This window comes from Ambystoma mexicanum, chromosome 6p (assembly GCF_040938575.1).
Source record: "Ambystoma mexicanum isolate Mex_15411 chromosome 6p, UKY_AmexF1_1, whole genome shotgun sequence".
NCBI classification, from domain to species: Eukaryota; Metazoa; Chordata; class Amphibia; order Caudata; family Ambystomatidae; genus Ambystoma; species Ambystoma mexicanum.
In genome coordinates this window covers 1500216018-1500241562 of record NC_090935.1, presented here as the reverse complement: position 1 = coordinate 1500241562, position 25545 = coordinate 1500216018, and the positions used below count along the sequence as shown (strand labels likewise).

The 25545-nt window shown below is 49.5% G+C and overlaps 1 protein-coding gene across 1 annotated transcript in view; it reads right to left on the bottom strand.

Moving 5' to 3' along the window:
• FRAS1 (Fraser extracellular matrix complex subunit 1) overlaps nt 1-25545 on the bottom strand; it is a 1618415-nt gene that overhangs the window by 725414 nt on the left and 867456 nt on the right. The window contains exon 28 of the mRNA XM_069626341.1: nt 5434-5518. Coding sequence (XP_069482442.1) covers nt 5434-5518 — 85 coding nt within the window. The remainder of the gene's footprint in view (nt 1-5433; nt 5519-25545) is intronic.

The following is a 25545-nucleotide window of genomic DNA, read 5'->3' as shown; positions in this document are numbered from 1 at the left end:
TAAGGGGCGCTGTCATGGCAATGTATGTGGTCGTTCTCCTGGACATGTGTTTCTATTGCACTATGGGGACACATGGTACTTCACATGGTTGGTAATTGTGGATTTGGCATGGTTTTATTTGGGCCACCTACCTGATTCTTCTGATGTCGGCACTCCTTTCTCCATCCCTCCGACTCCCTCTATGCTCTCCATTCCAATGGTGGAGGCACAGATTTCTTCCCAGGGGGTCAACTTGATGGGTGATTCCGATCCTCCCCCGGTAGCTGTGGCAATGTTCCGGTTGGCAGAGAGTATGCTCCGGACGCGTATCCGTAGGTCGTCCCATCGCTTTCTGCATTGCTGTGGGTTGCGGGGTGCGGTCCCCACCGCACTTACCCGCTGTGCCACCAGCGCCCATATGGCCTTCTTGTTCGCAAGTGCCGTCCTGGTCATTTGCGTCGAGAAGACGACGGCAGCGTTCTCCTGGAGGGTCTCTGTGAGCACGGTGAGTTCCTCCCGGGAGAAGTGGACCTGCCGCTTGCGGTCGCACGCTTTTTTAGCAACTTTTCCCATATTTATTTTTTTAACTGGGGTGGCTAACGGGTTGGGATGTGTCTCAGGGTCGGATTTTTAATGGTTGTGTTGGGATTCTGATTTTATAGGTGTACAGCGTGCTGTTTCCCGTTCCGGCCCCATGTTTTTACTTCCGTTTCCGTATATTTACGGTGACCGTATTTAGCGCTGACCGCTCATTACGGTGACCGCTAAGATGGGTGGCGGAATTGCACCTAGGGCGACGTACGACGGCGGTAAGGGGCGTTTTGGGGTCATTTCCGCCATCGCGGACTTTGCACTTCCGCCATGGCGTAATGCTCGTGCCCGATGGGTCAGAATTAGCCGCACTTTCCTCCATCGTGCAGTGGCGGAAACGCTATTTACGCTATGGCGGTCATGTCAGTTGATTTCCGCAAGGGTCGTAATGAGGGCCAATGTATTGTGCAATGTACAATTTGTAGCGCTGAGAAGTATATAGTGGGGAGCTTTATACATGCGATAGAGGAGCACATTGAAGGGGAAACTAACATGTGGGAATTCAACAATGGTTCATATTGCAGACACATTTAGGACATTTGGAAATATGGGATTCATTGTGGGAACATGGAGACATCGCAGAGTGCAGGTCTGAACTATTTGGAGTTTAGGTTGGCCGCAGAGTCCCTGCATTAGCAGGAACAGGTTTTTGCCTAGTTTGGAGAGCTGGATGACCAAGGTCATTCAAGAGGGTAGAAAGCGAACTACATATGGGAAGTTGTGAAAGCACTGAAGGTGAGAAGGGAATGGAAAACCATTTGTTCTATGTTTGTGGCCGGATTGGGTTCTTAGATGCAAAGTGTGATTTCCCTTGGAGCACGAAGGCTTGTTTTTTGATGACCAGAAAGGTCCGGTTACATCGAGGGTTAAATTGAGAGCTGATGGTTAATGGGATTTCAGAGAAATAAATTGAATATTTGCTGAAGGCTATATGACTTGAGATGGCAGTTTTAAATGAGACAGAAGCGGTCATCTAAGAGCCATCACCAGATGTCTTCTCGTTTGGACAGAAGCGACAAGCCACAGAACTTTCTGAGTGGGGGTGACTGGGAGGGTTCATGAGGAATCTGCAGAAGAAGAATCCATATAAATATCATAACGGTGAGTAATTTCTACTTCAATGGATTGCTTTTCTCACGCAGATTCCTCATCTTGATAGACTCCCCAAGCAGTTAGAATAACGTAGGAGGGCAGAACCTTTTCAACAAGGAGATTGTGTAGAAACGCCCTACCAAATCATGCATCAGCGCCCTGTGTAACAAACACGGCATAATGCTTGGTGAAAGTATGTAAGGATGACCAAGTGGCTGCCCAACACATGTCCCTAAGAGGAACCCCTCTGTGGTGGGCTCTAGAGGCTGAAACCCCTCTGGTTGAGTGAGCCCTGATGCCCACTAGAAGTTCCCTGTCTGCCGATTGGTATCACTCGGATATGCACAAAATAATCCAATGTAACAGGGTCTGTTTAGTTATGGCAAGACCTTTTTGTGACAAAGAATGGGCCACAAACAACTAGTCTGACTTCCGGAACTCGGATGTGCGAACAACACAGAAGCTTAACGCTCTCTTGGAGTCAAGGCGGTGGAACCGCTCTTCCTCTTTCGAGGGATGTGGAGGAGGGTAAAAGACCGGCAAATCGATAGACTGGGACAGGTGAAACTCTGAAACCACCGTAGGAAGGAACCCGTGCCTGACTTTGTCCGTAGGCAGGCTAGAGGTGGATGCTGCGGGTCTGGTGGAAACAGTGGCAGCCTGTATAACCAACACTTCCGGGGAAGGATGTGTGGCGAGGAAAGAAGGATCTCCTCTTGACGGCCTATACTTCCCTGTGAATTTGGCATTCACAGGGGGAATGGTACAAGGGTGCTTTCATACGGAGGCTAAAGGGTTCACAATGGCTGGGTTGAAAGGCATATTGTGCTCAACTGTGGGACTCTCGTCCAAAATGTCGGAAAGATCATACCCCTGAAGAGGGGCAGGGGACGGCCTTCAACCCCAGAGTGTCAACTACCATGTGAATCATCTCCCTGAACTTCACACTAGTGTGGGTATAGGGCTGTTTTTGCTGTAACTCCAGGTCTGGAGAAGTATCCAGACCACTGGCATCATGTAAACCCTGGGCCAAAGCCAATAAAGTGGCCTTGTTGTCAAAATAATGTGTAAACAGGGTTGACTGAGTCCTCAGGGTCATCGTGTTTCTCGACTCTGAAAATTGAATGCATGGAATCGTAGAAACCCGATCTCAACAGTGGCACAAAGGAACCATTGCCGACTGTTGGTGCCAAATGCTTGAGGATAGATTTCGGAGCGGAAGCTTCCGATGCCGAGGGTACTTTCGGTGCCGAGAGATGCTCGGGTAGCCGATAGACGTTGGGAGCCTTGGCCCTACGGCGACTTATTTCTGACGAGATGAACACCAGAAGACACTTTCGATGCCAACAATGCCAACCGAGTGGCTGGCTTGGGTTCGGGAGCACCGAGCACCGCTTTTGACACCAAAGCCTGCTGGTCGGGGGCCAGAGCTGCACCTACAGCTGTTTTAAACTTTTCTAACATAGAGGTCTTAAAACTCTCCCACTCCTCTCTAGTGGTCGGCCCTGCCGAGGGCTTACCTTGTTCCGATGATAAGCTGGACTTGCATCGATGGCGGTGGTGCCGCTTCTTCTTCCGCGAGGAAGACAACGAGGAATGGCTCCTGGAATGGGACCAGTCTTCTTACGATGTCGGTCTTTCCCCTTGACGGGGTTGGATCCTCAGTCTCGGCCTCCGAGGACCGGACGAGTGACCACGCCGGAGTCTTGGCGACAGGTCAACCCAAAGCCAGTTTCCCGGCCCTCTCAACTGCATCTTTGCGCATGACGCGCAGGCCTTCGTGTCGTGACTAGCACCCCGTCATGGGGGTCAGGTATAGACATCACTTGAAGTCCGAAACCCTGTGGGACGACATTGCATCGAGGTTTTCAAAGAAAAAAGCGTACACATTACAATAAGAACGTCAAGTAAACTCCAGTTGTGTTCCCGATGCAGCGTGCAAGTGTGCGGAAAAAAGGAACTGACTCATGGGGCAACGTGACGTGGTATATATACGACACCTGACGTCTCGTCCGGAACCGACGATCGAGAGCCAGACGAGATGGATCGACAGCTGAGTCGAGGTCCACTATGCCCCCATGTCGAAGATTTTCTGAACAGCGAAGCTGAGAGATGGATATCTTTCCTGATGGGGAATCTTGGGAGAAAAGCAATCCGTTGAAAGTGCTCTATGAGTTGAGCAACTTAACCATAACTACAGGGCCGCTACCGCAGGCCCTGTGTGTGTGTATGTGTATATGTATTTATATATATATATATATATATATATATATATATATATATATATATATATATATATATATATATCACTGAAAAAACGTTGTTAAAGGGATGCTATGTTTAAGTTGCACTAATAAAAACCTATGAAATTCATTGACTTTTTGTTAAAGGGACGTTATGGTTTCAAGGCAACATTGAAAAACCAAAGAAATTCACAAGTTATGGTAAGCTATACAACCATAACTCGCACCACCACCATGCACTGGTAGGACTAACACCTAGGACATCAAAAATGACATCACAAATGTAACCAATGGCCAGTGCTCATGGCTTGCAGCCATGGGCAGTCTCCACAATCCATGGGGCATGAGCTTCGGCCATGCTGCATGCGATAAAAAGCAAATCAGACAGTGACCGTGATCGTGTCCTTCCCAAACTGGGACCTACGGCCACGGTGAAGCCAGCGGGATCCACAGCGTGGAGCTTGTCCTCTTTTCTGAGGGAGCTCGCTCATGGGACCGGCCAGTCCTGGCTGAGGAATGACAATGTCCGGAGGCAGCGTCAGAGGCCTTCCCCAACTTGAGCCACACTACTAACCTGCTGTACTGGTCCTTTTCGTCTTCTTCGAAAAACACCAGCAAATATTGCATCCCTCCTCATCGTTGTCTGGATACAGTCAATACAAACATTTGTGATACCGATCTTTGACATACACATTTCTCAGTCCACATTTCGGGCATATCTTGAAGAGACTCCACTTCTCATCGGACATGGTGGGAGGTGTGAAGTAGGCCCAAGCCAATGCCTCTCGAAACTTCAAAGAGAAGATCAGCAATGTAAAGTTGATCTTTGCCAACAAGGGATCCCTGCTGCCGGTAATCAATCTACGGTCGAATTGATGGAAGAAAATCGGTCAAAAATACTATCTTACATTGAAAAAACTCCAAATATAAAAATGGCTCGAAGAGCAAGAAGGGAGGACTTCCAACACTGACAAGTGTGGAAAAAAATCTAAAGATTGCCCCCATGGGTGGAGTTTAGGGAGACAACTGTCATTGAATGGGGGCAGTATGGCCGAAAGGGCAGTGATTGGCTTAGAGGAGAAATGCAGTTTTCAGGCTAAAGCGAAACTCCTTTTCTTTTTTACCCAGCCTGTCGACGGGGAATATTCATGAGCATGTGCATCCCTGCCAGAACCCATGCTGGAGAAAAGCAGGTACTGAGCCACCTTTGACCTCTATATCCATGGTAAAAAAGAGGGTATTTGTCGTCCATCCTTGGAAACTTTCAATTCTAAGGAAGAGGACTCAACCAACAAAATGAGAAAATACTACGGGAAGCCAGAATTAAAAGAATTAAGACCATCTATGGAGGTTCCTTTTCTCAGACAATGGCTTCAGAATACCAGAATACAAGAGATAACAGGTGAGACTTTAAAAGTCTTTAACTTGAATCCTTTGCCTCACATGATGACCAAGCACTGACATTGGCAAACACTTGAACATGAAAACATTTACACCACTCGATAGATCGTGTGCATTGCCACCTTACCATTATTGAAACTGCTTGAACACGGATACTTTCAGTTTGGGAGAAAAACTGCCCATCAGTGACTTTCAACGAAAATAATCCATTCCTAAACCGGACAAAAAAAAATGCAATCACTAAATTAGAAAATGTAAGTTTTAACTTCTGCTTTCATTTTGGTATTCATGTGCTTCTTTAACAAAATAAACGAAATAGCTACCCTCTACCAATTAACATACATGCATTTTCTTTCTGTTATGATGACAAATAAATATAACAGCGTGTTCTCGTCTTTAATATGAAAAGCAGTACAGTTTTGTAAAGATCTAATTTTGAGGAACAATGTTTTACTCAATGCACTCTTTAGCCCAAAGAATTCAGAGCGCAAATAAAGCTCATATGCAATGTTTTTGCCAACACTGGTTGTTAGACATCAATTCCCATCCAATTTATTGATGCATTTAACGCAAACATTTTAACTCAGCAATTTTACTAATCCAGACACTTTCAGCCTTATTTTACATCATTCGTAAATTGATTGCAAGGAACAACCAACGTTATCACTTACATGCTGTGTGGTCCTTCCCATGCATGTAATTTTAAATGTACATGAGGCGCGAGTAAAATGAAAGATACAAGCGAGGCAAACTCGCCTTTGCTCTTTTATTTTTCCACTCTGTACCGTGGAAATGTAAACACTGACTTCAAATACGATTTGCAGGTGGTGTTTACTAATGGATTCCTGTGGAATTCGCCTGCTCATTAGAAGGTGCTAATGCGAGCCAGATTGCATAGGAATTCTTTCTTCTGTCTTCTTATGCCCTCCTGAAAATCTCAAGAAGGCATATGGCGAGGCACACTGATGAGATGGATGAGACCACGGCGGATACCATATCACTGTACTGTCCCCCTCCTCCATCTCATCAATGCACCAAAATGGGACAAAGCGTTACAAGGAGGCATAAAAGCATTACACATCGCTTTCGCGCTTCTATTTAACACTCCATCCCATGTGGAATTAGTCTGTTTATGTATTCACAACACAAGCAAATTAGATCATGGATGAAAAACCATTACAAACAGGACAAAGCCGCCATATCACTGGCTGCAAGTGTCAGTTCTGCTTGTCTTACATTGAGCCTGTTCTTTTAATTCTGCTTCATTTAAATTTTTAGAATACAAAGCTAGGTGTTGTATAATAAAAATGCACTCAGGGTTTGTACCTGCTCCCTTTATTCAACTGCTTAACAGCAACTATATACATTCAGCGGGGGGGGGGGGGGGGGGGCGTGGCTAGGAAGCCATGTGAAAGGACGTGTCTGTACGGGGGCTCCCGAAGATCCGTACATTATCCGACTGAAAACCGAGCAAGGACCGATGTAATTTGGCTGAGACTGATATGACTGCGTACATGAATCTTAGGTGAACGTGTGGATACGTTTCGATATGGGCCTGCACCGTGAGAGCGCAACAAGAAGCTAAAAGAAGATCTGGAGGCGAGAGTGCGATGAACGAGAAAATGGCCGCCGCCGCCGAACGAAGGAACAAAGGTGTGCTTGATCTGGGCGCCTGACGGTCGCACTGGAGCGTGGTGGTGGTGTAGGTGCATGACGCAGGTGCATCGAGGTCATTAAGGACACCCAGTCCTGCGAGGCCGACGGCATGGACCTGGGAAGGGAGCAGGGCCTGACCGAAGATACTTTGTAACCGGAGCGTGCGGTGTGACCGGGAACTGTGCCCCGGGCCCTTTGTGGCCTAAAGTGCGCCTCAGAAGGTGAGACGCGACCTGGCTTAGCTAGGTAATAGACAAGATGGCCGGGGGAGCCGGAGGACAGAGGAACTTTGTGTCAGAGATGTGGTGATAACAATGGGGCACCCGCAGAGCGCACTGTGACACCCTGCCCCAGATCCGAGCGGGGATAGAAGGACGGGAGACATGTCTAACAAGCCCCTGAGAGCGAAGACCAAACAGCACACGCTCGACGAATACGCTAAAACGCCTCCTGGCCCAGACAGAGCCAAAAGCAAAGACAAAACGCAAGCCAAGGAAATGGCCGCCGGGGGTGCGAACCACGAGGTCCTCGCTGCGATCGCAGACCTGAAAGCGACCTGGGAGACCAAGCTCCAGCTCGCTGTGGCTGAACTGAAGACCGCAATGGAACTCCAGGTTGGGGCAGTGCAGGAGGACGTGAACCTCCTAAGGCAGGACGTGCGTACTCTGGCAGAGCGCACGGAGACTTTAGAGAAAGAATTGGGCCCTACCGCGGCGGACTGTGCTGTGCATAAGCGTGAACTCCATGCCCTGGTGCAACGCGTGGGCAACTTGGAGAGTAGGGCGGAGGAGGCAGAAGGACGCGCCCGGAGGAACAACATCCGTATCGTGGGCCTGCCGGAGGGAACTGAGGGCCACAATCCAACGTAATTTATCGAAAACATGCTACTGCAGGAGATCACGGGAGGCACCCTGTCGCAGGGTTTTGCGGTTGAGAGAGCGCACAGGGCCTTAACTAGGAAGCCACCACCGGGAAACCCGCCCAGGCCAGTGATAGCCAAGATCCTTAACTACCGGGACCGAGAAAGGATCCTTGAACACTTCCGCAAGGGAGGCACAATACAACGAGGAGCGGCGAATATAACGGCCTATCCCGATTACACCCTGCAGGTACAGCGCAGTCGTATGAACTTAGGAACGGTGAAGAGGAGATTGCGGGAGGCGGGGCTTAAATACATGTTGCTCTATCCGGCCAAACTGAAGATTTTCTTTCAGGGCAAGCTACTGTTCTTTGTCACCCCGGAGGATGCTATGGAGTGGTTGGATGCATAAAACTGCCCTCAGGAGTCAGATGTTCAGACGGCCGGTGGAAAATAAAGGACGAGATAAGTAACCCTGTAGGCCCGGTCGGGTCATGAACATTGGGACTAGATTATAGTCATTGAACTCGCTTGAGAACATGCGCGCGTCAGGGGTTATGAAACGTGGTCTTTGCACGGACATGGTTGCGAAGTTGAGGAGCCGCCAGAAGCCGCCCTTTACACCCCCTTTTTGTGTTTAGTTTAGTCACTGTTAGTGGGGTGACACCCTGTCGGGTTCTCTATTTGGGTTTTCCAAGGAGGACCGAACACGGGGATGCCTGAGATCCAGGGATGGAGCTGGGCAGTTGTTGGGGGTAGGGGTTTGGGGGGGAGTTTTAGTTTTTGTATGAGCCTGGGGGTGAAACCGGGAGTGGGGGTTCGCAAAGTTGGGAGGGAGTGCTCGGATGGGGGGAGGAGACTACTGATAGGCCATGGGAGACCTCAGGATATTAACGTGGAACGTTAGGGGGCTTAACAGCTATCTTAAGCGAAATAAAGTCATGTTGTATCTTAAGAGGCAGAAGATAGACGTAGCCCTGCTACAGGAGACACATCTAAAGCGAGAGAGACTGGAGCTGGTAGGGAGGAAGTGGAAGGGAACAGTGGTAGGATCAACATACTCCGCCTATGCCAGAGGAGTGCTGGTGTGGGTGGCGCCACATGTCCCATTCAAGCTAATTGAGGAGGTTGTGGAGGAGGATGGGAGGTTGGTTATGGTGAGGGGGCTGGTAGAGAACAAAGTAGTGTCCATTGTAAACACATACGCGCCTAACCAGGAAACGGCGACATATTTTAGGACGCTGTGCACTAAGCTCAGTGTTGGGATGGGGGGAACAGTGATATGGGGTGGTGACTTTAATTGCGTGTTGAATCCCAGGGAGGATAGGTCGGATGACAAGATGGCTAAGCCCAGTCCGGCGGCTAAGGTATTGCAGACGCTGCTGGCGGATTTTTGGAGAGCGAAACACCAGAGCGTGAGACAATACTCGCACTATTCGGCTCCGCATCTACTGCACACGAGGCTTGATTACTTTTTCACTACGCCAGACATAGTCGCGGAGTGTGACCATATAGACTACATGGCGAGGGTCCTCTCTGACCACTCGCCCCTGGTCATGCGATGGCAACTGTATTCCCCACGAGCGCGTATACCAACATGGCGCCTTAGGGCGGAGGCGCTCAAAGACCCCGCCTTCAGAGAGGATATTAGGGAAGAGATAACTGCTTATTTTGAGGTGAATAAAGGGAGCGTTAAGTCGGCTGGCACCTTATGGGAGGCCTTTAAGGTCGTAATGCGGGGGATCGCCATTGCGAAGTCTAAGGGATTGATGGGGGGAGTCCTGGCGGATTTGCATAGAGCTGAGACTGCGCTGGAGGAGGAGTTGAAAGGTGGTGGGACAGATGCGGAGGCGGTCTCCAAATTGCAACAGGAGTGTGCGGAACATTGGGACAGGCTCTGTAATTTGAACTATAGAAAGTATATTGAGAGACTGCATGCGGGGGGAGATAAAACGGGCCGACTCCTAGCTTGGCTGTACAAGAGTGAGACCCCACGATCCCCGATCAGATTGGTAACCAATGAAAAGGGGGAGGAGGTAGACACCCAAGAAGGCGTGAACAGGGCATTCGTGGAATACTAGAAGGTCTTATACGAAGATTGCGAGGGGGGCAGCCAGGAGGAGATAGACGAAGTGCTGGAAGACGTAGGCTTGCCCAAGGTCAACGATGAGGAGCGAGAGGAGCTGGATGCTCCGATCACCCTAGAAGAGCTGAAGGAGATTGTGAGACAGTTGCCCACTAGCAAGGCCCCAGGGGCAGATGGGTTCCCCAGTGAATTTTATAAAGTTTATGCAGAGGAAGTGCTCCCGCCCATGCTGGAAATGCTCAACGAAGCGTACGAGATGGGACGGTTGCCGGAGTCACTTAGGGAGGCGATTATAATACCGCTCCTCAAGCCAAATAAACCGGGACATGATTGTGGCTCCTACAGGCCCCTGTCGATGCTGAACCAAGATAGCAAGATCCTGACAGCTGTCCTGGCTACTAGAATGCGTAGAGTGATCGGCAAGTTGATCCACCCTGACCAGACGGGCTATGTCCCTAATAGGAACATCACTCACAACCACAGGCGCCTCCACAGGGTGGTTGAGTGGGGTGGTGGTGATGGCGGCGAAATGGCGATAGTGGCATTGGACGCGGTTAAGGCGTTCGACTCTGTTCGGTGGCCTTGGCTGCTAGCGGCTCTGAGAGGGTACGGGATGGGACCAGGTTATGTTAGGTGGGCCGAGATGTTATACAGTGCACCACTAGCCAGGGTCCGTACGGGTGCGGTGGTGTCAGAGAGATGGCAGTTGGGCAGAGGCACTAGGCAGGGGTGTCCCTGGTCCCCAATGTTGTACATCCTGGCCCTAGAACCCTTAGCGATTTACCTCCGGCAGCAATATGACCCGGTCGGCATCGATGTGAGAGGAGAGAGTCACCTTATATCCCTGTATGCAGATGATATGCTGTTATACCTAAGATACCCAGAAGAAAATTTGCAGTATGTCTTAGAGGTGATGGGGAGGTATGCCTGGTTGTCCGGTATAGCGGTAAACCCCCAGAAATCCACTATTTCCGCTAGGGGGCTATGTGGGGACTCCAGTGGAGAGGTTGCCAGTGCTGCAGATCCCGTGGGCGACGAGATCCTTTAGATACTTGGGAATTGATGTGTATCACACGACTGTGGAAGAGCACAAGCATAACACTGAACTTGCTGTGGGGAAGATCGAGAAATGTATGAGGTTCTGGGAAAGATTGCCACTAGCGATGATGGGCCGAGGAGCTATGCTTAAAATGGTAGTGCTGCCCAGGCTTCTGCATTATTTTAACAACATCCCCTACATGATTCCTAAGAAGTTTTTTGTGAGGCTACATAGTGTTTGCAGAGAATTCCTGTGGCACGGCATGCGCAACAGAGTCGCACTGTGGAAGCTGCAGAACTTCTACGAGAAGGGCGGAGTCAAACTGCCGAACTTTGAGGCATATTATGTGGCAGCGCAGCTACAATATGTGTCCAGGTGGCTCTCTGATGACGAGACCTCTGAACACAGGCTGTTTGGGAGGGATTGCTCCCCTTTTTACTTGCGAGAGGTGATCTGGGTGGCTAATGCATGCATGAGGGAGCGGCCTAGAATGCTAGCTTTGGGACGGAACATGTGGAAACGGGCCTGCCGGATGATGGGCAACCCTTTGCCGTGTGTGTTGCAGTTCCCATTGGTCGCACTGGCGAAGGGAGATGGGCAGCTCAGAGCAACCATCCGGATATACTGGGAGTCAGTGGGGTTGGTCACCATGGGAGATATTTGGCAGGATGGGACCATCTTGGAGTTCGAAGAATTAGAGGCAGGGTCGGGACTGCACAGGGGTCAATATATGACATATCACAGGATAGTGCAGGAGATCCGGAATAGGTGGCCTGAAACTACCCTGGCCGATGAACCGGATGCCACGGTGGAGATACTATATGACACATCGGAGGGCGGGCATGAGGTCTCTAGGTTGTACGAGATGTTGATGACGAAGGTTGGGAGCGATTTAGTGCACTTGAGACTGGAATGGGAAACGGAGATGGGGGCCCCGATGGCAGATGGGTTGTGGGAGCGAGCCCTCGGGTATCATAAAAAAGTATCGAGAAACGCCAGGTTTAAGCAAATACAGCTTTATATAACGCACAGGGCATACCTGACCCCTTTGAGAATATCCAAATTTCGGGATGTTGGACGCCAGGCGTGCCCCAAGTGTGACGAGGAGAATGCAGACATGATACACATGTTTTGGGCGTGCCCAGTAATTGCAAGCTATTGGGGTGAAGTGGCGCAGAAGCTGGCAGGAAAGGGTGTTACGCTCAAAGTGGATTCAGCCTGGGCCTGCTTACTGGGGGGATATCCCAGAGCGCGTAAACTTAGACATGTCGAGAAATTGAAAGATCTGGCTTATGTGCTTGCTAAACGTAGGATTGCCATGGGTTGGAAGGAGTGTCATAAGCCACGAATGGAGGTCTGGTGGAGGGATCTCCAAAAATGGGCGGAGGCCGAGACGGCTGTGTGGCGGGATGCCAGTATTGCAGGGCAGGAGGAGGAAATGTGCTCTCTTGCGGCATGGAAACTGTTGATAGCTGAACTGTTTGGAACGGGGTCGGCTCCAATTGAATCTGAGAGCGATGACGCCCCCTCGTTCACAGCGGACACCAATGGCGAACACCATACAGGCTCATAGGGGGGAGGGATGGGGATTGCAGTGCTGTTTGTTGTTAAATGTGTTTATTTATGTTCAAGTTGTAATGTCGTGTGGTTTATATATAAAATAAAAATATATTTAAAAAAAAAAACAAAAAAAAAACTATATACATTCAGCAGTTGGATCACTGCTGTTCAGTCTTTAGTGTCTTTTGGGTTGGGAGCAGGCTTTATGCTGCCTGAGGATGGAAGTTCTCTCCTGCCGGTGGTGCACCGGGATATGGCCACTCTCCTCGGTGCCCGCGCTGAACTGCTGTTCGTGCTTTCCGCCTCTCACTCTCCTCGCGAGAAATCAGCACTTCCGAGTCTTGCGAGCACTGGCTCTACATACCTCCCTTTGATAAACATGTTGACATTACAAAGTCATTATAGTACACCGGTCTTCTCCGATCTCTCCAGGGCCGGGTCTTCTTGTCTCCCAAGTCTGGTAGCATGCTTTCCCCTTCGTGTCTTTGGTCGAGCTGCTCTGGATCCTGCACTCTCTCGATGTTGGGTACAAGATGTGATTCTAGGGCAGGTTCCCTTGCAGTAGCCTGCTCAGTCTCTTCCTGTGCAATGGTTTCTGGTCTTGCACTATCATGCAGCTCCTGTCCCGATGACTGTCTCTCTCTGCTGGACCCTCTCTCAAACATGGCCACTCTTTCCATGTTCCATTTGAAACCATTTTGGGTGCACACGTGGTTGGTTCCTGTTTGAACTACCTTGATCGATCGACGGAATGTGGAACCTTTCACTTGGTCTTTGTGCGGCAACTAGATTTTGACCCAATCGCCTTCCTTGACTTCTTGGCTTTAGGTTGTCTACATCGGTCACTCCATTTATTCATCCGATTCTTGCTATTCCTTATTCTCCATACCACATCATCCATATCTACTTCATCGTCTTCCCTTACCCCTGACAATCATGGACGTACTAACGTGGATGCCACTCTCTTTCCCCTTAGCATATGGAACAGCGATACATTGGTGATGCCATTCAGGGTTAGGCGATGAGCGGCAATGGCCTCCTTAACTGTCCTGAATGGGTTCATGCCCAAGGCTGTGGCCAGTTGTATTGCCCCTTTGATAAATCTGTTAGTTCATGCAACAAGTCTGTTGGCTTGAGGGTGTTACAAGGCTGCTTTAACCTGTCTAATGTTGTTACTCTTCTTAAAGCTCTCCATTCTATGGGGACCAACTCTAATGATTTCCTTGAGCAACCCTTCTCTCTGGAACATGGTTGTAAGAACTTCAATAACGGTCGCTGTGGGGTGATGTTCGCTACAAATTCGGCATCCACCCACTTCGATAGTCAGTCATGACCACCCTGTACCGATGTTCTGGAAGCATTCCTTTCCGGAAGCATTGCTTTCAGCAGGCCAATAAAAGTCCAAGTCTAGTTTGTGCCACACTCCTTTCGGGACTTCTGTGGGTATTAGCAGTGCCTGCCTTGTCTTCATTCTTTTGTCACTGTGCAGGCATTCATGGCATCTCTCTATCATTACACGTATATCCTGATCCATGGCAGGCCACCAATATGCTTCTCTCACAAGGCGCCTTGTCATGGTGCCTTCCAGATATCCCGAATGGGTCCTGTACAAGATAATCGTTCTCATGCCTAGTGGTGGAATCACTTGGTCAACCTTGATTAGTAGATCCCCTGGCTCGAAAATGTCCTCTGCCACCTTCCAGTATGGCCTCATGCCCTCGGGGATAGACCTTTCCCCTCTGGCTACCCTCTCCTGGCCCATTCGGTGAGCCTCACCATTGTGGGATCTTTGCTTGCTTCATCATTCCAAAGGCCCTCGCTAATTTCTAAGAAGTCCTTGCTCTTGATGACTGTGCTAGCGTTCTCCTTGTTCTCTGGTAGTCTTGACATACAGTCTGCTTGGGCATTTTTCCACCCTGGAATGTGTGCAATTTCGTATTTATACTCTTGCAATTTAGCTGCGATGTGGGCTAACCGGGGCGTTGATGTTTTCGTCCCTTCAGGGCTTAGCATGTGTATCAATGGTTTATGATCCGTAACTAACCGGAACATGGTACTCCATACGTATGTTCTAAAGTATTTGAACGCCCATGCACAGGCCAATATCTCCTTCTCCAATGTTGAGTAGTTTTTCACTGCATTAGACAATGCCTTGGATGAAAATGCCACTATATGTTCAGTATCATCCTTCCTTTGGGTCAAGACCGCGCATAAGCCGTAGGCACTTGCGTTGGTTGTGATGACGGTATTCCAGAAGGGATTAAATGGTTGCAGGCATTTAGGCTCTCACGATTCTTCCCTTTATGGACTCAAATGCCAGCTTCTGATCCTGCGACCTTACAAACTCTGCTCCTTTCTTGTGCAACTCTCTCAATGCTGCAGTGGTTTCTGAAAAGTTGGGAACAAACTTTGTATAATATTCAGTGAGCCCCAGCATCCTTGTTTGCAGGTGCAGGAGCCTTTACAATGGCTTTCAACAGGTTATTTTTGGGACTGATTCCGTCGCTGGATATCTTGTACCCTAGGTACTCTACTTCCTTGGCTCTCAGCACACATTTGTCATACCTAATTTTCACGCCTGCATCTTGTAACTTGGTCAGGACCAATCTTAGCACTGCATCGCGAGTCAGGCCGTTTTCTGCATATATAGGCTGCATATATAGGGATATCATCTTGGAAGTACAAGGCATTGCCCACGTTGCATAATGACGAGTCCGTCATCCGCTGAAATGCAGAGGCTGCGGAAGACAAGCCGAACGGCATCCTTGTAAACTGATACGTGCCGAATGGGATGATAAATGCTGTCAGCAGCCTTGATTCTTCATGCAAGTAAATTGGGTGGTATGCGTCCCTCATGTCCAGTTTGGAAAACACCTTTGCCTCTTTCATCATCAGTATGTGCTTGTTTATGCTAGGGAGGGGGTAGCTGTCTGTGATAACTTCAAAATTTAACTTCAGTGGTCTATGCACACCATCAGACCGTTTGAGTTCTGTTTTATAATCAACACTACTGGGCTCAACCACTCAAGAGGACTCCACCTCTTCAATGGTGCCTTCCCTCACCATCTTCTCAAACTGCAGTTTCAACATGTCCCTTGCAGTCGCCGGACGTACTTTGTGCTTTACCAGGACTGCATTGGGTTTGACCATAATCTTGTGTATGTAATTCTTGATTCTACCCGACTCATCGGAGAACAAGTTGGAGAATTCTTCTTTTGACACTGGCGCTCCTCCCGGGTTTACCAACATCACCTGGTCCTCCGTGCTGGGATCTAGCTTGATTTTAAGTTTTTCTTGACTGTCCCACCTTAAGACCGCTGGGCCTTCTTTTGCAAAATACACTGTGGTCCTGGTTTCTGTCCCTTTGAATTCGATGACGCTGTTGATGTACCCCAAAAAACTCACTGAGGCACCTTCAAATACAGTGGGCTTATGCTTTGGGCTTTACACTTCCACGTTGGGCCTCATTCCGAGTACGGCGCTACCCAATGGTGCTATTAACGCCTTGGTTGACGCCGTACCCGGAACGGCAGCGCCTTGGTGGATGGCGGATTCACCGCCCCATTCCAAGGTTGGCGGGGCGGTAATTCCCCATTCACCAAGGCTCTTCCCCATTCCCAAATGAGCCCCCATAGGGCTCAATGGGAATGGGGAAGATGCAAATAACGGTGACCGTTCATTACGGTCACCGTTATTGGCTTGGAGGCCCCTTTGCGCCCTCGACTTTAACACCTGCTCAAAGCAGGCGTTAAGGGCGAGGGCGCAGAGGGAACTCGGAGTATGGCGGTAAGGGAATACTGCCACCGGTCTCGTTACCGGTGGCCGCTATCCCTTACCGCCATACTCGGAATGAGGCCCATTGTCTCTTCCCACCATCCCTTTGTACATGCGGATGGGTAATATTGTCAAATCCCACCCTGAGTCGGCCATCACTCTTGCCTCATTACTGTGCACCTTGAAGACGCAATGTGGCTTTTCTCTCCTGGCTTACAAGCTATTAACCATTATTATGGTTGGTCTTCCTTCTTCTTCAGACAAACTGTTTCCGCCCGCTCCCTCTTCCATCTGGACAGATGTCACTTTCTTGGTGCGCCATTTGCATGTGACTGCAATGTGGCCAAACCTTTTGTAGTTGGAACATTACTTGTGGGCAAATACCCTTTGGCTGTCTACACCCAATGCGTTGAGGAGCATCGCTCTTTTATTTGCAGCTGTGAAGTCCACACCGCCCACAACAACCACATATGTGAAAACAGGAGGTCCCACTGAGGCCATAGTATTGTGGCCCTACCTGGAGATTGCAGGAACGGTGGGGGTGGTGTCACGCCTTGCATCATGTCGATCGCAAGTTCTTTTCTACCCCCTCGTCGCCATTTATGTTGTATAATAAAGATGCACTCAGAGTTGTATTACTGCTCCCTTTATTCAACTGCTTAACAGCAACTATATAAATACAGCAGTTGGATCACTGCTGTTCAGTCTTTAGTGTTTTTTGGGTTGGGAGCAGGCCTTATGCTGCCTGAGGATGGAAGTTGTCTCTTGACGGTGGAGGAGTGCCGGGAGATGGCTGCTCTCCTTGGTGCCCATGCTGAACTACTGTTCGCGCTTTCCGCCTCTCTCTCTCCTCGCCTCTGAGCGTCTCGCGAGAACTCGGCACTGGCTCTACACTTGGCATACAAAGCCAATTCAATGAACAAACACAATTTCCATTCAGTAACCCTTTCCACATTACCCTTGATTCTCCAACCCCCATCCACTGGTGAGGACAAGCAACCTAAGAATTCCCACAGCAGGAAAGCAACACACAATTACTGCACCCAACCTTTAAGTGTCTCTTCAAAGGTGATGGTCAATCAAAACCTCTCTCATTATGTCCTCCAAACCCTGGGTACACCCCCCTCTGTCCTCCTGCACCACAAACAAAATGTACATGCCTGTCCGCCCGCCCCAAATAAACTCCAACAACCCATCCAACCCCCAACTTCCCCACATAGAATGAAACACCAACCAAACCCCTCAGTTGAGATGCCCATTTGGTAATGGGCCACTAGGCACTACCCTCCACTCCTCACCAAGCTCTACATCAATCCTTTCCCCCTTTCTGCCTTTTCGGAACAACCCCCACATGAGAGGTCCAGTTCAGCAACCTTCCACACTTCTCACCTTGGCTCACACACCGAGGCATACGCTCCTTTCTCCCGACAGGGGAATTAGTTCCTAGTCTCATTTCACACTACTGGGCATTTCATTCCGCAGAGGTGTGGAGCCGGAGGACGGAGGGGCCGGTGGGGCCTGGACCTTGCCGCAGGGCTCATGGCCTCAACAACCCATTCTCTGAAACTTCGTTCCCAGTATTCTCTGCGCCACTGGAGAGATATTGGAGCACCTGCGCCGATTCTGCCCTGTCGTTACCCAAAACTCCTCATTCTTGTACTCAAAGATCAGCGCAAAGGGGTAGGCCCGCTGATAGCGAATCCCTTTTTCTGTCATCCAAAACGTAAGTTAATGGCAGTCGCGCCGCTTAGATAGTGTGAGGTTTGAGAGGTCCTAGTAAATCTGTATGACATCACCCTCATACTGGATTTTCTTGACTTGTGTGGCCCGCTCAGTACCTCTGCTTTTTCTCTGCACTGATGGAACCACAGCATGATGGACCTCAGGCTTCTGCTACCTCCCAATCCACCTCTGTGGGCTCCATCAATATTCACTTCTTTACTGCCCTGTTCCTTGAATCAACAGTTCACAATATCTTTAATCATTCTTTCTGCTGTGCTATGCGTTTCCCCCCTTCTGTTCCTTCAGGCCCAGGACCCTCTAGTTATTTCTTCTTTTTCTATTTTCCAGATCTTCAATTTTGAGGAAGTCTGCTTCTCTTTACTGCAGGCCCAGCAGTCGGGCATAATACCCATTTCCAGCAGATCAGCGTTGAATTGGTTATTCTAGTGCCCCTCCACCTTGTTCTCCAGGGAGTCTACTTTCCTGCGCAGATCTTATATAGAGGACTGGATATTCCCACGAAGCGCTTTAATCTCTTGTAATATACCAATAATGTCCTTCTTTGGGGCCGGATGGGTCTTATCTCCATTATCGGACTCCTTTGATACCACCATGACCTCTCCACTCGCCATCTTGCTCACCCTCCTGAACCTTTGCAGAGACTGAAGTCCCTGAGACTGGCCCAATCCTGCAGCCGAACCCAGCCAGGTGGAAGATTTGTAAACAGCCCATTGTCCCTTCCCCGAGACACACACAAAAGGTGAAGACCCCCCCTCAGCTCCACGGCAGAGTCTCCCTGAGCTTCTGTCCTTAAAGTCCCCCCCAGGACACTCCTTCGATACCACCTGCTACCCCAGGGCATATATGCTCCAACATCCCAGCGCTCGTTTGACCCCCCTGAGCCAGGGAACAGGGTCTCAGAAGTCCATCCCCCTCCTGTGTCCCCACGCCAATGACCACCAATCCCTCACTGTGCACTGATCAGCTCCAGCCAGAGTTGCTTCAAACCAACTTCTGCATCATTGCCAAATTAGGCCTTTACCCGCACTGCTGAGTTCAGCCAGGGACCAGACCCTATAGGCCACGTGGGTCTTGCCGACTCCTTCTATGAGTGCTCACTCTCCTGACTCCTCCGGTGCAGTCACCTGATTTCAGCTCTTCCCCTTCAGCTCACAACCTTCATCCTCGGCGGGTCGAGAGTAACCGGGCTGCGCCATGCACAATACTGGAGCAGGCCCCTTCTGGCATCCCCAGTGAGCTCTTCTTGCCGAGGATGCCCCTCTGCTAGATCAGGGCACTGATCCAAGGACCAGGGACTCAGCTGCTCTCTCACCTGCTGTCCCACGAGGCCTTTGCACGCAAATACCTCACTGTGCATGAAGGTGTGGGGTTGGCTCAAGTCCAGTGGTCAGCTCCAGGCAGAGTCCTTTCCAATGGTCTCCTTCTCACGTTGTCTCACCTGGCTCCACTGCCAACTGGGCCCAAGCACCCACAGCCGGGACCAGCCGAAGACCGATCCGCCTGACCCCGTAGGCAACGCAGATCTCACTGCAGCCTCCTCCTACAGATGCTTGCACCCACCCCAGGGACACTCATCTGCTTTCGGCTCACTTTGGCTTCCCCCTTCCACTCCCAATGGTTATCTGTCGACACTGATGTGTCGGGTGTAGCCGGCCCTCCGCTATGCACAGGACTGGGACAGGCCTTCTCTGGTCTCTCCAGCAAGCTCGCTTCGCCAGGCAGGCCTTTCCTCTATCCCAGGAATCGCTCCTCAATGTCCACCTTCTGCTTACCCCCGATGGTCTGTTCGACTGCAGCGCGACTTCCCCGTAACCCCTAGATGCCTGTCGTACTTTTCTCAGGGGTAGATGTTCCACATTAAATTCACCATTCAGCAGGGGGTACAGGAGTGTTTTACGTGGCCATCTGCAAGTGCGCTACCCAGTGGTCTTCTTAAGCCTACTTTTAAGGAAGGATTTTCAGTGCTACTGCTTGTGTGAGATTGAGAGAGACCAACCAGTAATGGACCTGAAGGGTTTCCACAAAAGTTAGAAAAAAACTCTTACTGGTAGATGTGGCAGAGCAGTTTACTCTTGGGAGAGGTGGACACCGATACAGGGTAATTTATTTTTTATTTTGATACAGCTGAATAAATCAACTTTTCAAAAATAAGAACAAATTCAACAATGCATCACATATCATTTACATCTCAGTGGACAAGCAAATGAAAAGGAAAGGTAAAAGAAGAACATTAATTATTTAAAAAATAAAAAGAAAGAAAACATTTACAAAATGTTAAAACATTAAAATAAGACTATACATGTCTCAATACCCAATTGTACATTTGGCTTTAAACACTTTACAAATTGTGCTCAAAAGGTAATTACATCTTAATTTCCACAGGGAGGATCACATCAAGAAATTGAACTAACGCTTTGATCACAGGAAATTTCATATCCGCAAATAATACTTTCCAAATTTGATTTGCATCATGTTCACTATACAAATTCAGAATATTGGCAAAGAATTTGATCCTCATGTAAGTTAACACAGGAGACAATCAAATGCTGCAGAGTCTCCTTTTCTGAAAGCAGCTCACAATAACGGCAATGATTCAAATTGGCTGGGATGATATGGCGCCTAGTAAGCACTTCCCTAGTTAACCACAGGTTCAGTCTAAATCGTAAAAATGTGTTCCTTATGATTGCTGAGGGGCATTTCAACAAGTAGCCTGCAACATGGCCCATCTGTTTATGGCCAAAATTACTACTGTTGAAATCTTTAAATTTTAAACAAGTTTCACAATTTGATATCCAATCCCATCGATAATACTTTATCTTAGCCCGCACTGAATTTTCAACTAGGAGTGTAACCGTTATGTCAGCCTCAACCAAGGTATTCATAGCCTGATTACGCCATGTAAACGGAAAGGCATGATTTGATGAAGATAAATAATGTGCAACCATGCTCAGAATGTTGTTATTTTCTAGCCCTAACAAGCATTTACGGAAAAAGGAGCATATCCGCCACTTAACTCTTGAGGCCAGCAAATTCACGCCCAACTCAAATCGCAGAATAGGCATCGGTGAGCAATTTGGCAGGTGTAGGACTTTTTTCCAAAAACAGGCCTCTAATTTATTCCACATTTTATCATTAAGATAGAGTTTCGATTCAGCACCATAGGTCAATATAGGAATTACCTTTCGCTCATTAAAAAGTAATAGATGCTTCAAGGTGAATTTCTGTTACGAAGTTCGTTGGTCGTGTAGAGTATGAACAACCCCTCTGTCCCCAAGAAACACCCTGACGATAATAGATATATAGTCAGTTTGAATATTAAGGCCACAGGTGGAAGTCCGGAAAACCAGGACGCGGGAACAGCCGGAAGAACCCCTTGAGCGCTGTAAGGCAAAGTACAGTGGTTAAGTAAAGAAACAGGGCCCGAATACCTCCATGTGCATAAACCCAAAATACCAGAATACCTGTGAGGTCTTGGGTCAAGGCGTGGGTCACCTAGCTGTAGCTGGAACGGGCTGTAGGGTAGAACAGGTAACCACCTATTTGCAGGACCGAGGTCCTAGCCAGTGAAGGGTTAAGCAAGAACAATCCGTGGAGCAAGCGAGAGTCGTAATATGCAAAATCCAAAAGTACTTTAAGCAAGAGCAATCCGTGGAGCAAGCGAGGGTCAGTAACAGGCAAATACAAGAGTACTTGAAGGGTTAATCAAGAGCAATCCGTGGAGCAAGCGTGGGTCGGTAACAGGCAAATCCAAGAGTACTTGAAGGGTTAACCAAGAGCAATCCGTGGAGCAAGCGTGGGTCGGTAACAGGCAAATCCAAAAGTACTTGATGGGTTGAGCAAGAGCAATCCGTGGAGCAAGCGTGGGTTGGTAACAGGCAAATCCTTGACCGAAGAGAGAACGTCACGTGATCCAAAACGAAACAGCTGTGAAGCAACGCCTTCGGTTCGCAGACTCCTTTTATCCTTGGAAGGGACGCACGTAGAGTCACGTGTAATGCGAACCGAAAGCGTTGCAATGCTGCTAGGCAACCAAAGTCACGTGATCCGTGTAGCGCCGGGAGGCGCCGGTCTCCGCAAGTGATGTGAGTTCCTGAAATGACGGAGCCTCCAGTTGATCTGCCACCGCCGTGAAGGGCGATAAACACCCGTTCCCCCAAACATGCCATGCCGTGCCCTGATGTGTGCGACGTGAGTGGGGAGCATAATGCACGAGTGTCGGGAAGTGCGGGAATGGATAGACAAGGAGGGGCGAGCGGAAAGGTGTGTCCGTGGTCTAGGAAGCGGTGTGACAGAATCCCCCCCTCAAAGGCCCACGACCCCGTGGGCTAGTAGGATTGTCCCTATGAAACCGGGAAACCAGAAGCGGAGCCCGGACATCCCGGGAGAGAACCCAAGAGCGATCCTCGGGACCATAGCCCAGCCAGTCCACCAGGTATTGAAGTCGACCCCGATGGAAACGGGACCCAAGGATGGCACTGACCTCATAAACATCCTGGGAAGCCACTGAGATAGGAGCGGGCGGGACCAGGACACGGGTAGGAGCAAGGTAAGGTTTCAGGAGAGAAGTATGGAAGACCGGGTGAATCCTCCAAGAAAGGGGAACCGAAAGCTTGAGAGCCACGGGATTCAAGACCCTGGAGATCCTATAAGGGCCCACAAAACGAGGCAACAACTTGCGACATCTGGGGATCCGCAAATGCCTGGTCGAAAGCCACACCCGGTCGCCCACCTGATACTCCGGGGCTGCAGCCCGTTTGCGGTCAGCCTTTGTGTTCATAACTGTTTGGGCCTCACGGAGATGGACCAAGGTCTGGGCATGGACACCGGCCAGATCACGAACACAGGCATTAGCAGCGGGAGTAGTAGAAGGGAAATCAGGAAGCGGAAGGGCACGTGGGTGCTGCCCGTATAGAGCATAAAAGGGCGAGAAACCAGTGGTCAAATGCCGGGAGTTATTATACGCAAATTCAGCAATATATAGCAGTTTGGCCCAGGAGTCCTGGTACTGGAGGGACAAACACCGCAAGTACTGCCCCAGAGCCTGATTCACCCGCTCGGTCTGCCCGTCGCTTTCGGGGTGATAAGCCGAAGAGAAGCGAGCATCGATCCCCAGAAGTTTGGTGAGAGCGCGCCAGAAACAGGACGTGAATTGTGACCCACGGTCTGATATGATGACCTGCGGTAAACCAAAGAGGCAGAAAACAGATCTGAAGAACAAGCGAGCCAGGGTTGGAGCAGATGGTATACCAGTACAGGGGATAAAGCGGGCCATTTTGGTGTACGAATCGACAATAACCCATATGGTATCATAGCCCTGTTTGCGGGGTAGGTCAGTGATGAGATCCATCGAGACGGTGTGCCATGGTCTGGGAGGTACGGGTAGCGGTAAGAGTAACCCTAAAGGCCGTCCTTTGCGTGGTTTGCATTGGGCACATATGGAACAAGTGTTAACATAATGTTCGACATCTTTTCTCATGGAAGGCCACCAGCACCAGCGTTGCAACAGGTCCAGAGTATGCTGTTGCCCGGGATGGCCGTTTACAGCAGCATCGTGTGACCATGTTAACGCCTGGTTGCGTACGTCACACGTAGGAAGGAACAATTTGTCGTGGATAAAAGGTAACCCCTCGTGAAGGGCAATGTCCCACTCGTGGAATGCCTGAGGATTCTGGGACACCCAACGCCTGATGTCAGTAAGCATGGTGGGGGATGGAGTACAAGTACAGATGACATGGCCCTCTCCTAGCAGTGTGTCGGGGTACACGGACAAGGACTCCCCTCCGGGAGAACGGGATAAGGCATCAGCCTTGCCATGAATGCGACCTGGTCTGTGTTTGACCACAAAATCAAACGCGGCAAAAAACAAATGCCAACGCACCTGTCTGCTGTTTGCACATTTTAGAGAGGCCAGGTCCTGTAGGTTTTTGTGGTCTGTATATACCACTGTCTGATGTTTTGCTCCCATGAGATGATGACGCCACCTTTGTAAAGCATCCTTGATGGCCAATAGTTCTTTTTCGGTTACTGTATAATGTGATTCGGCCACCGAGAACTTTCGTTAGTGATAGGCCACTGGATGTAGACAACCTGTGGTCGGGCACGGTTGAGACAATACTGCGCCTAGAGCAAACGAGGAGGCATCTGCCTCCAAAACGTAGGGGAGATCGGGATCAGGATGCTGCAAAACAGGGGCGGACACGAACCTGGCCTTGAGTTCCTCAAAAGCCTTCTGATGAGCGGAGGTCCAAGTGAACGGGACAAGGCGGCTGGTCAGAGCGGTCAGTGGAGAAACAATAGAGGAGAAGCCGACGATGAATCGCCGGTAAAAATTTGAGAAGCCGAGAAAGGATTGAAGTTGTTTCAGATTAACGGGAGTCGGCCATTCCGTGACGGCATGGACCTTAGATAAATTCATGGACAGGCCTCCAGGGGATATGTGAAACCCCAGAAACTCCACTTCCTTGGAATGAAATAGACATTTTTCAGGTTTGGCAAACAAGGCATTAGCCATAAGGCGAGAGAGCAGTTCCCTAACATGCCCGACGTGTTCCTCCAGGGAGGATGAATAGATCAGAATATCGTCCAGATAAACCACCACAAACGTATCCAGGATGTCCGAGAATACGTCGTTGACAAAACGTTGGAACGTGGCAGGAGCATTACAAAGCCCGAAGGGCATTACAGTATATTCCAATAAACCCTGTCGGGAGCAAAACGCCGTCTTCCACTCATCCCCAAGCCGCATACGAATTAGATTGTACGCCCCTCTGAGGTCCAGCTTTGTAAAAACAGATGCTGAAGTCAACCTGTCCAGTAACGTGGATATGAGCGGAAGAGGGTACCTGTTTTTCATGGTGATGGCATTTAACCGTCTGTAGTCCACACATGGACGGAGATCGCCCTCCTTTTTTGGCACAAAGAATATCGGACTAGCAGCCGGGGAACAAGAAGGACGTATATGACCCAACTCCAGAGCCTTTTGTATGTAATCCTTAAGGGCTTGCTCCTCTGACCGTGACAACGAATAAATCCTACCCTGGGTATAGGAGCATCCGGAACCAGGTCAATCGGACAATCGTACGGTCTATGAGGGGGAAGGCCCTCAGCAGTGGCCTTATCGAACACCATGTGAAAATCGTGGTAGGCCGCAGGTATGTTGGCTGTGACAGCCCCCACAGTGTGTGAAGGCACAGGGCCCGAAACACTGTCGTCGATATGGGTGGCAGCCATGGCACCAAGAATCGTGGCAGGAGAGGACAGTGAATCTGTGTCGATGAGACAGAAACGTTGACACACATCCGACTCAAACGTGACCTGTCCGTTGCCCCAATTGATCAATGGGTTATGTTGTCGTAACCATGGTATACCCAGTATGATGCCGAACAGTGGTGTATTAATCAAATCAAACGCCAGGGTTTCTCTATGGATGTTTTGAATTACCACTTCCATAGGAGCAGTTTGGAACCTGATCGGGCCGGAAGATAGCGAAGTACCGTCCACAGCATGCACTGGTTCCGGATGT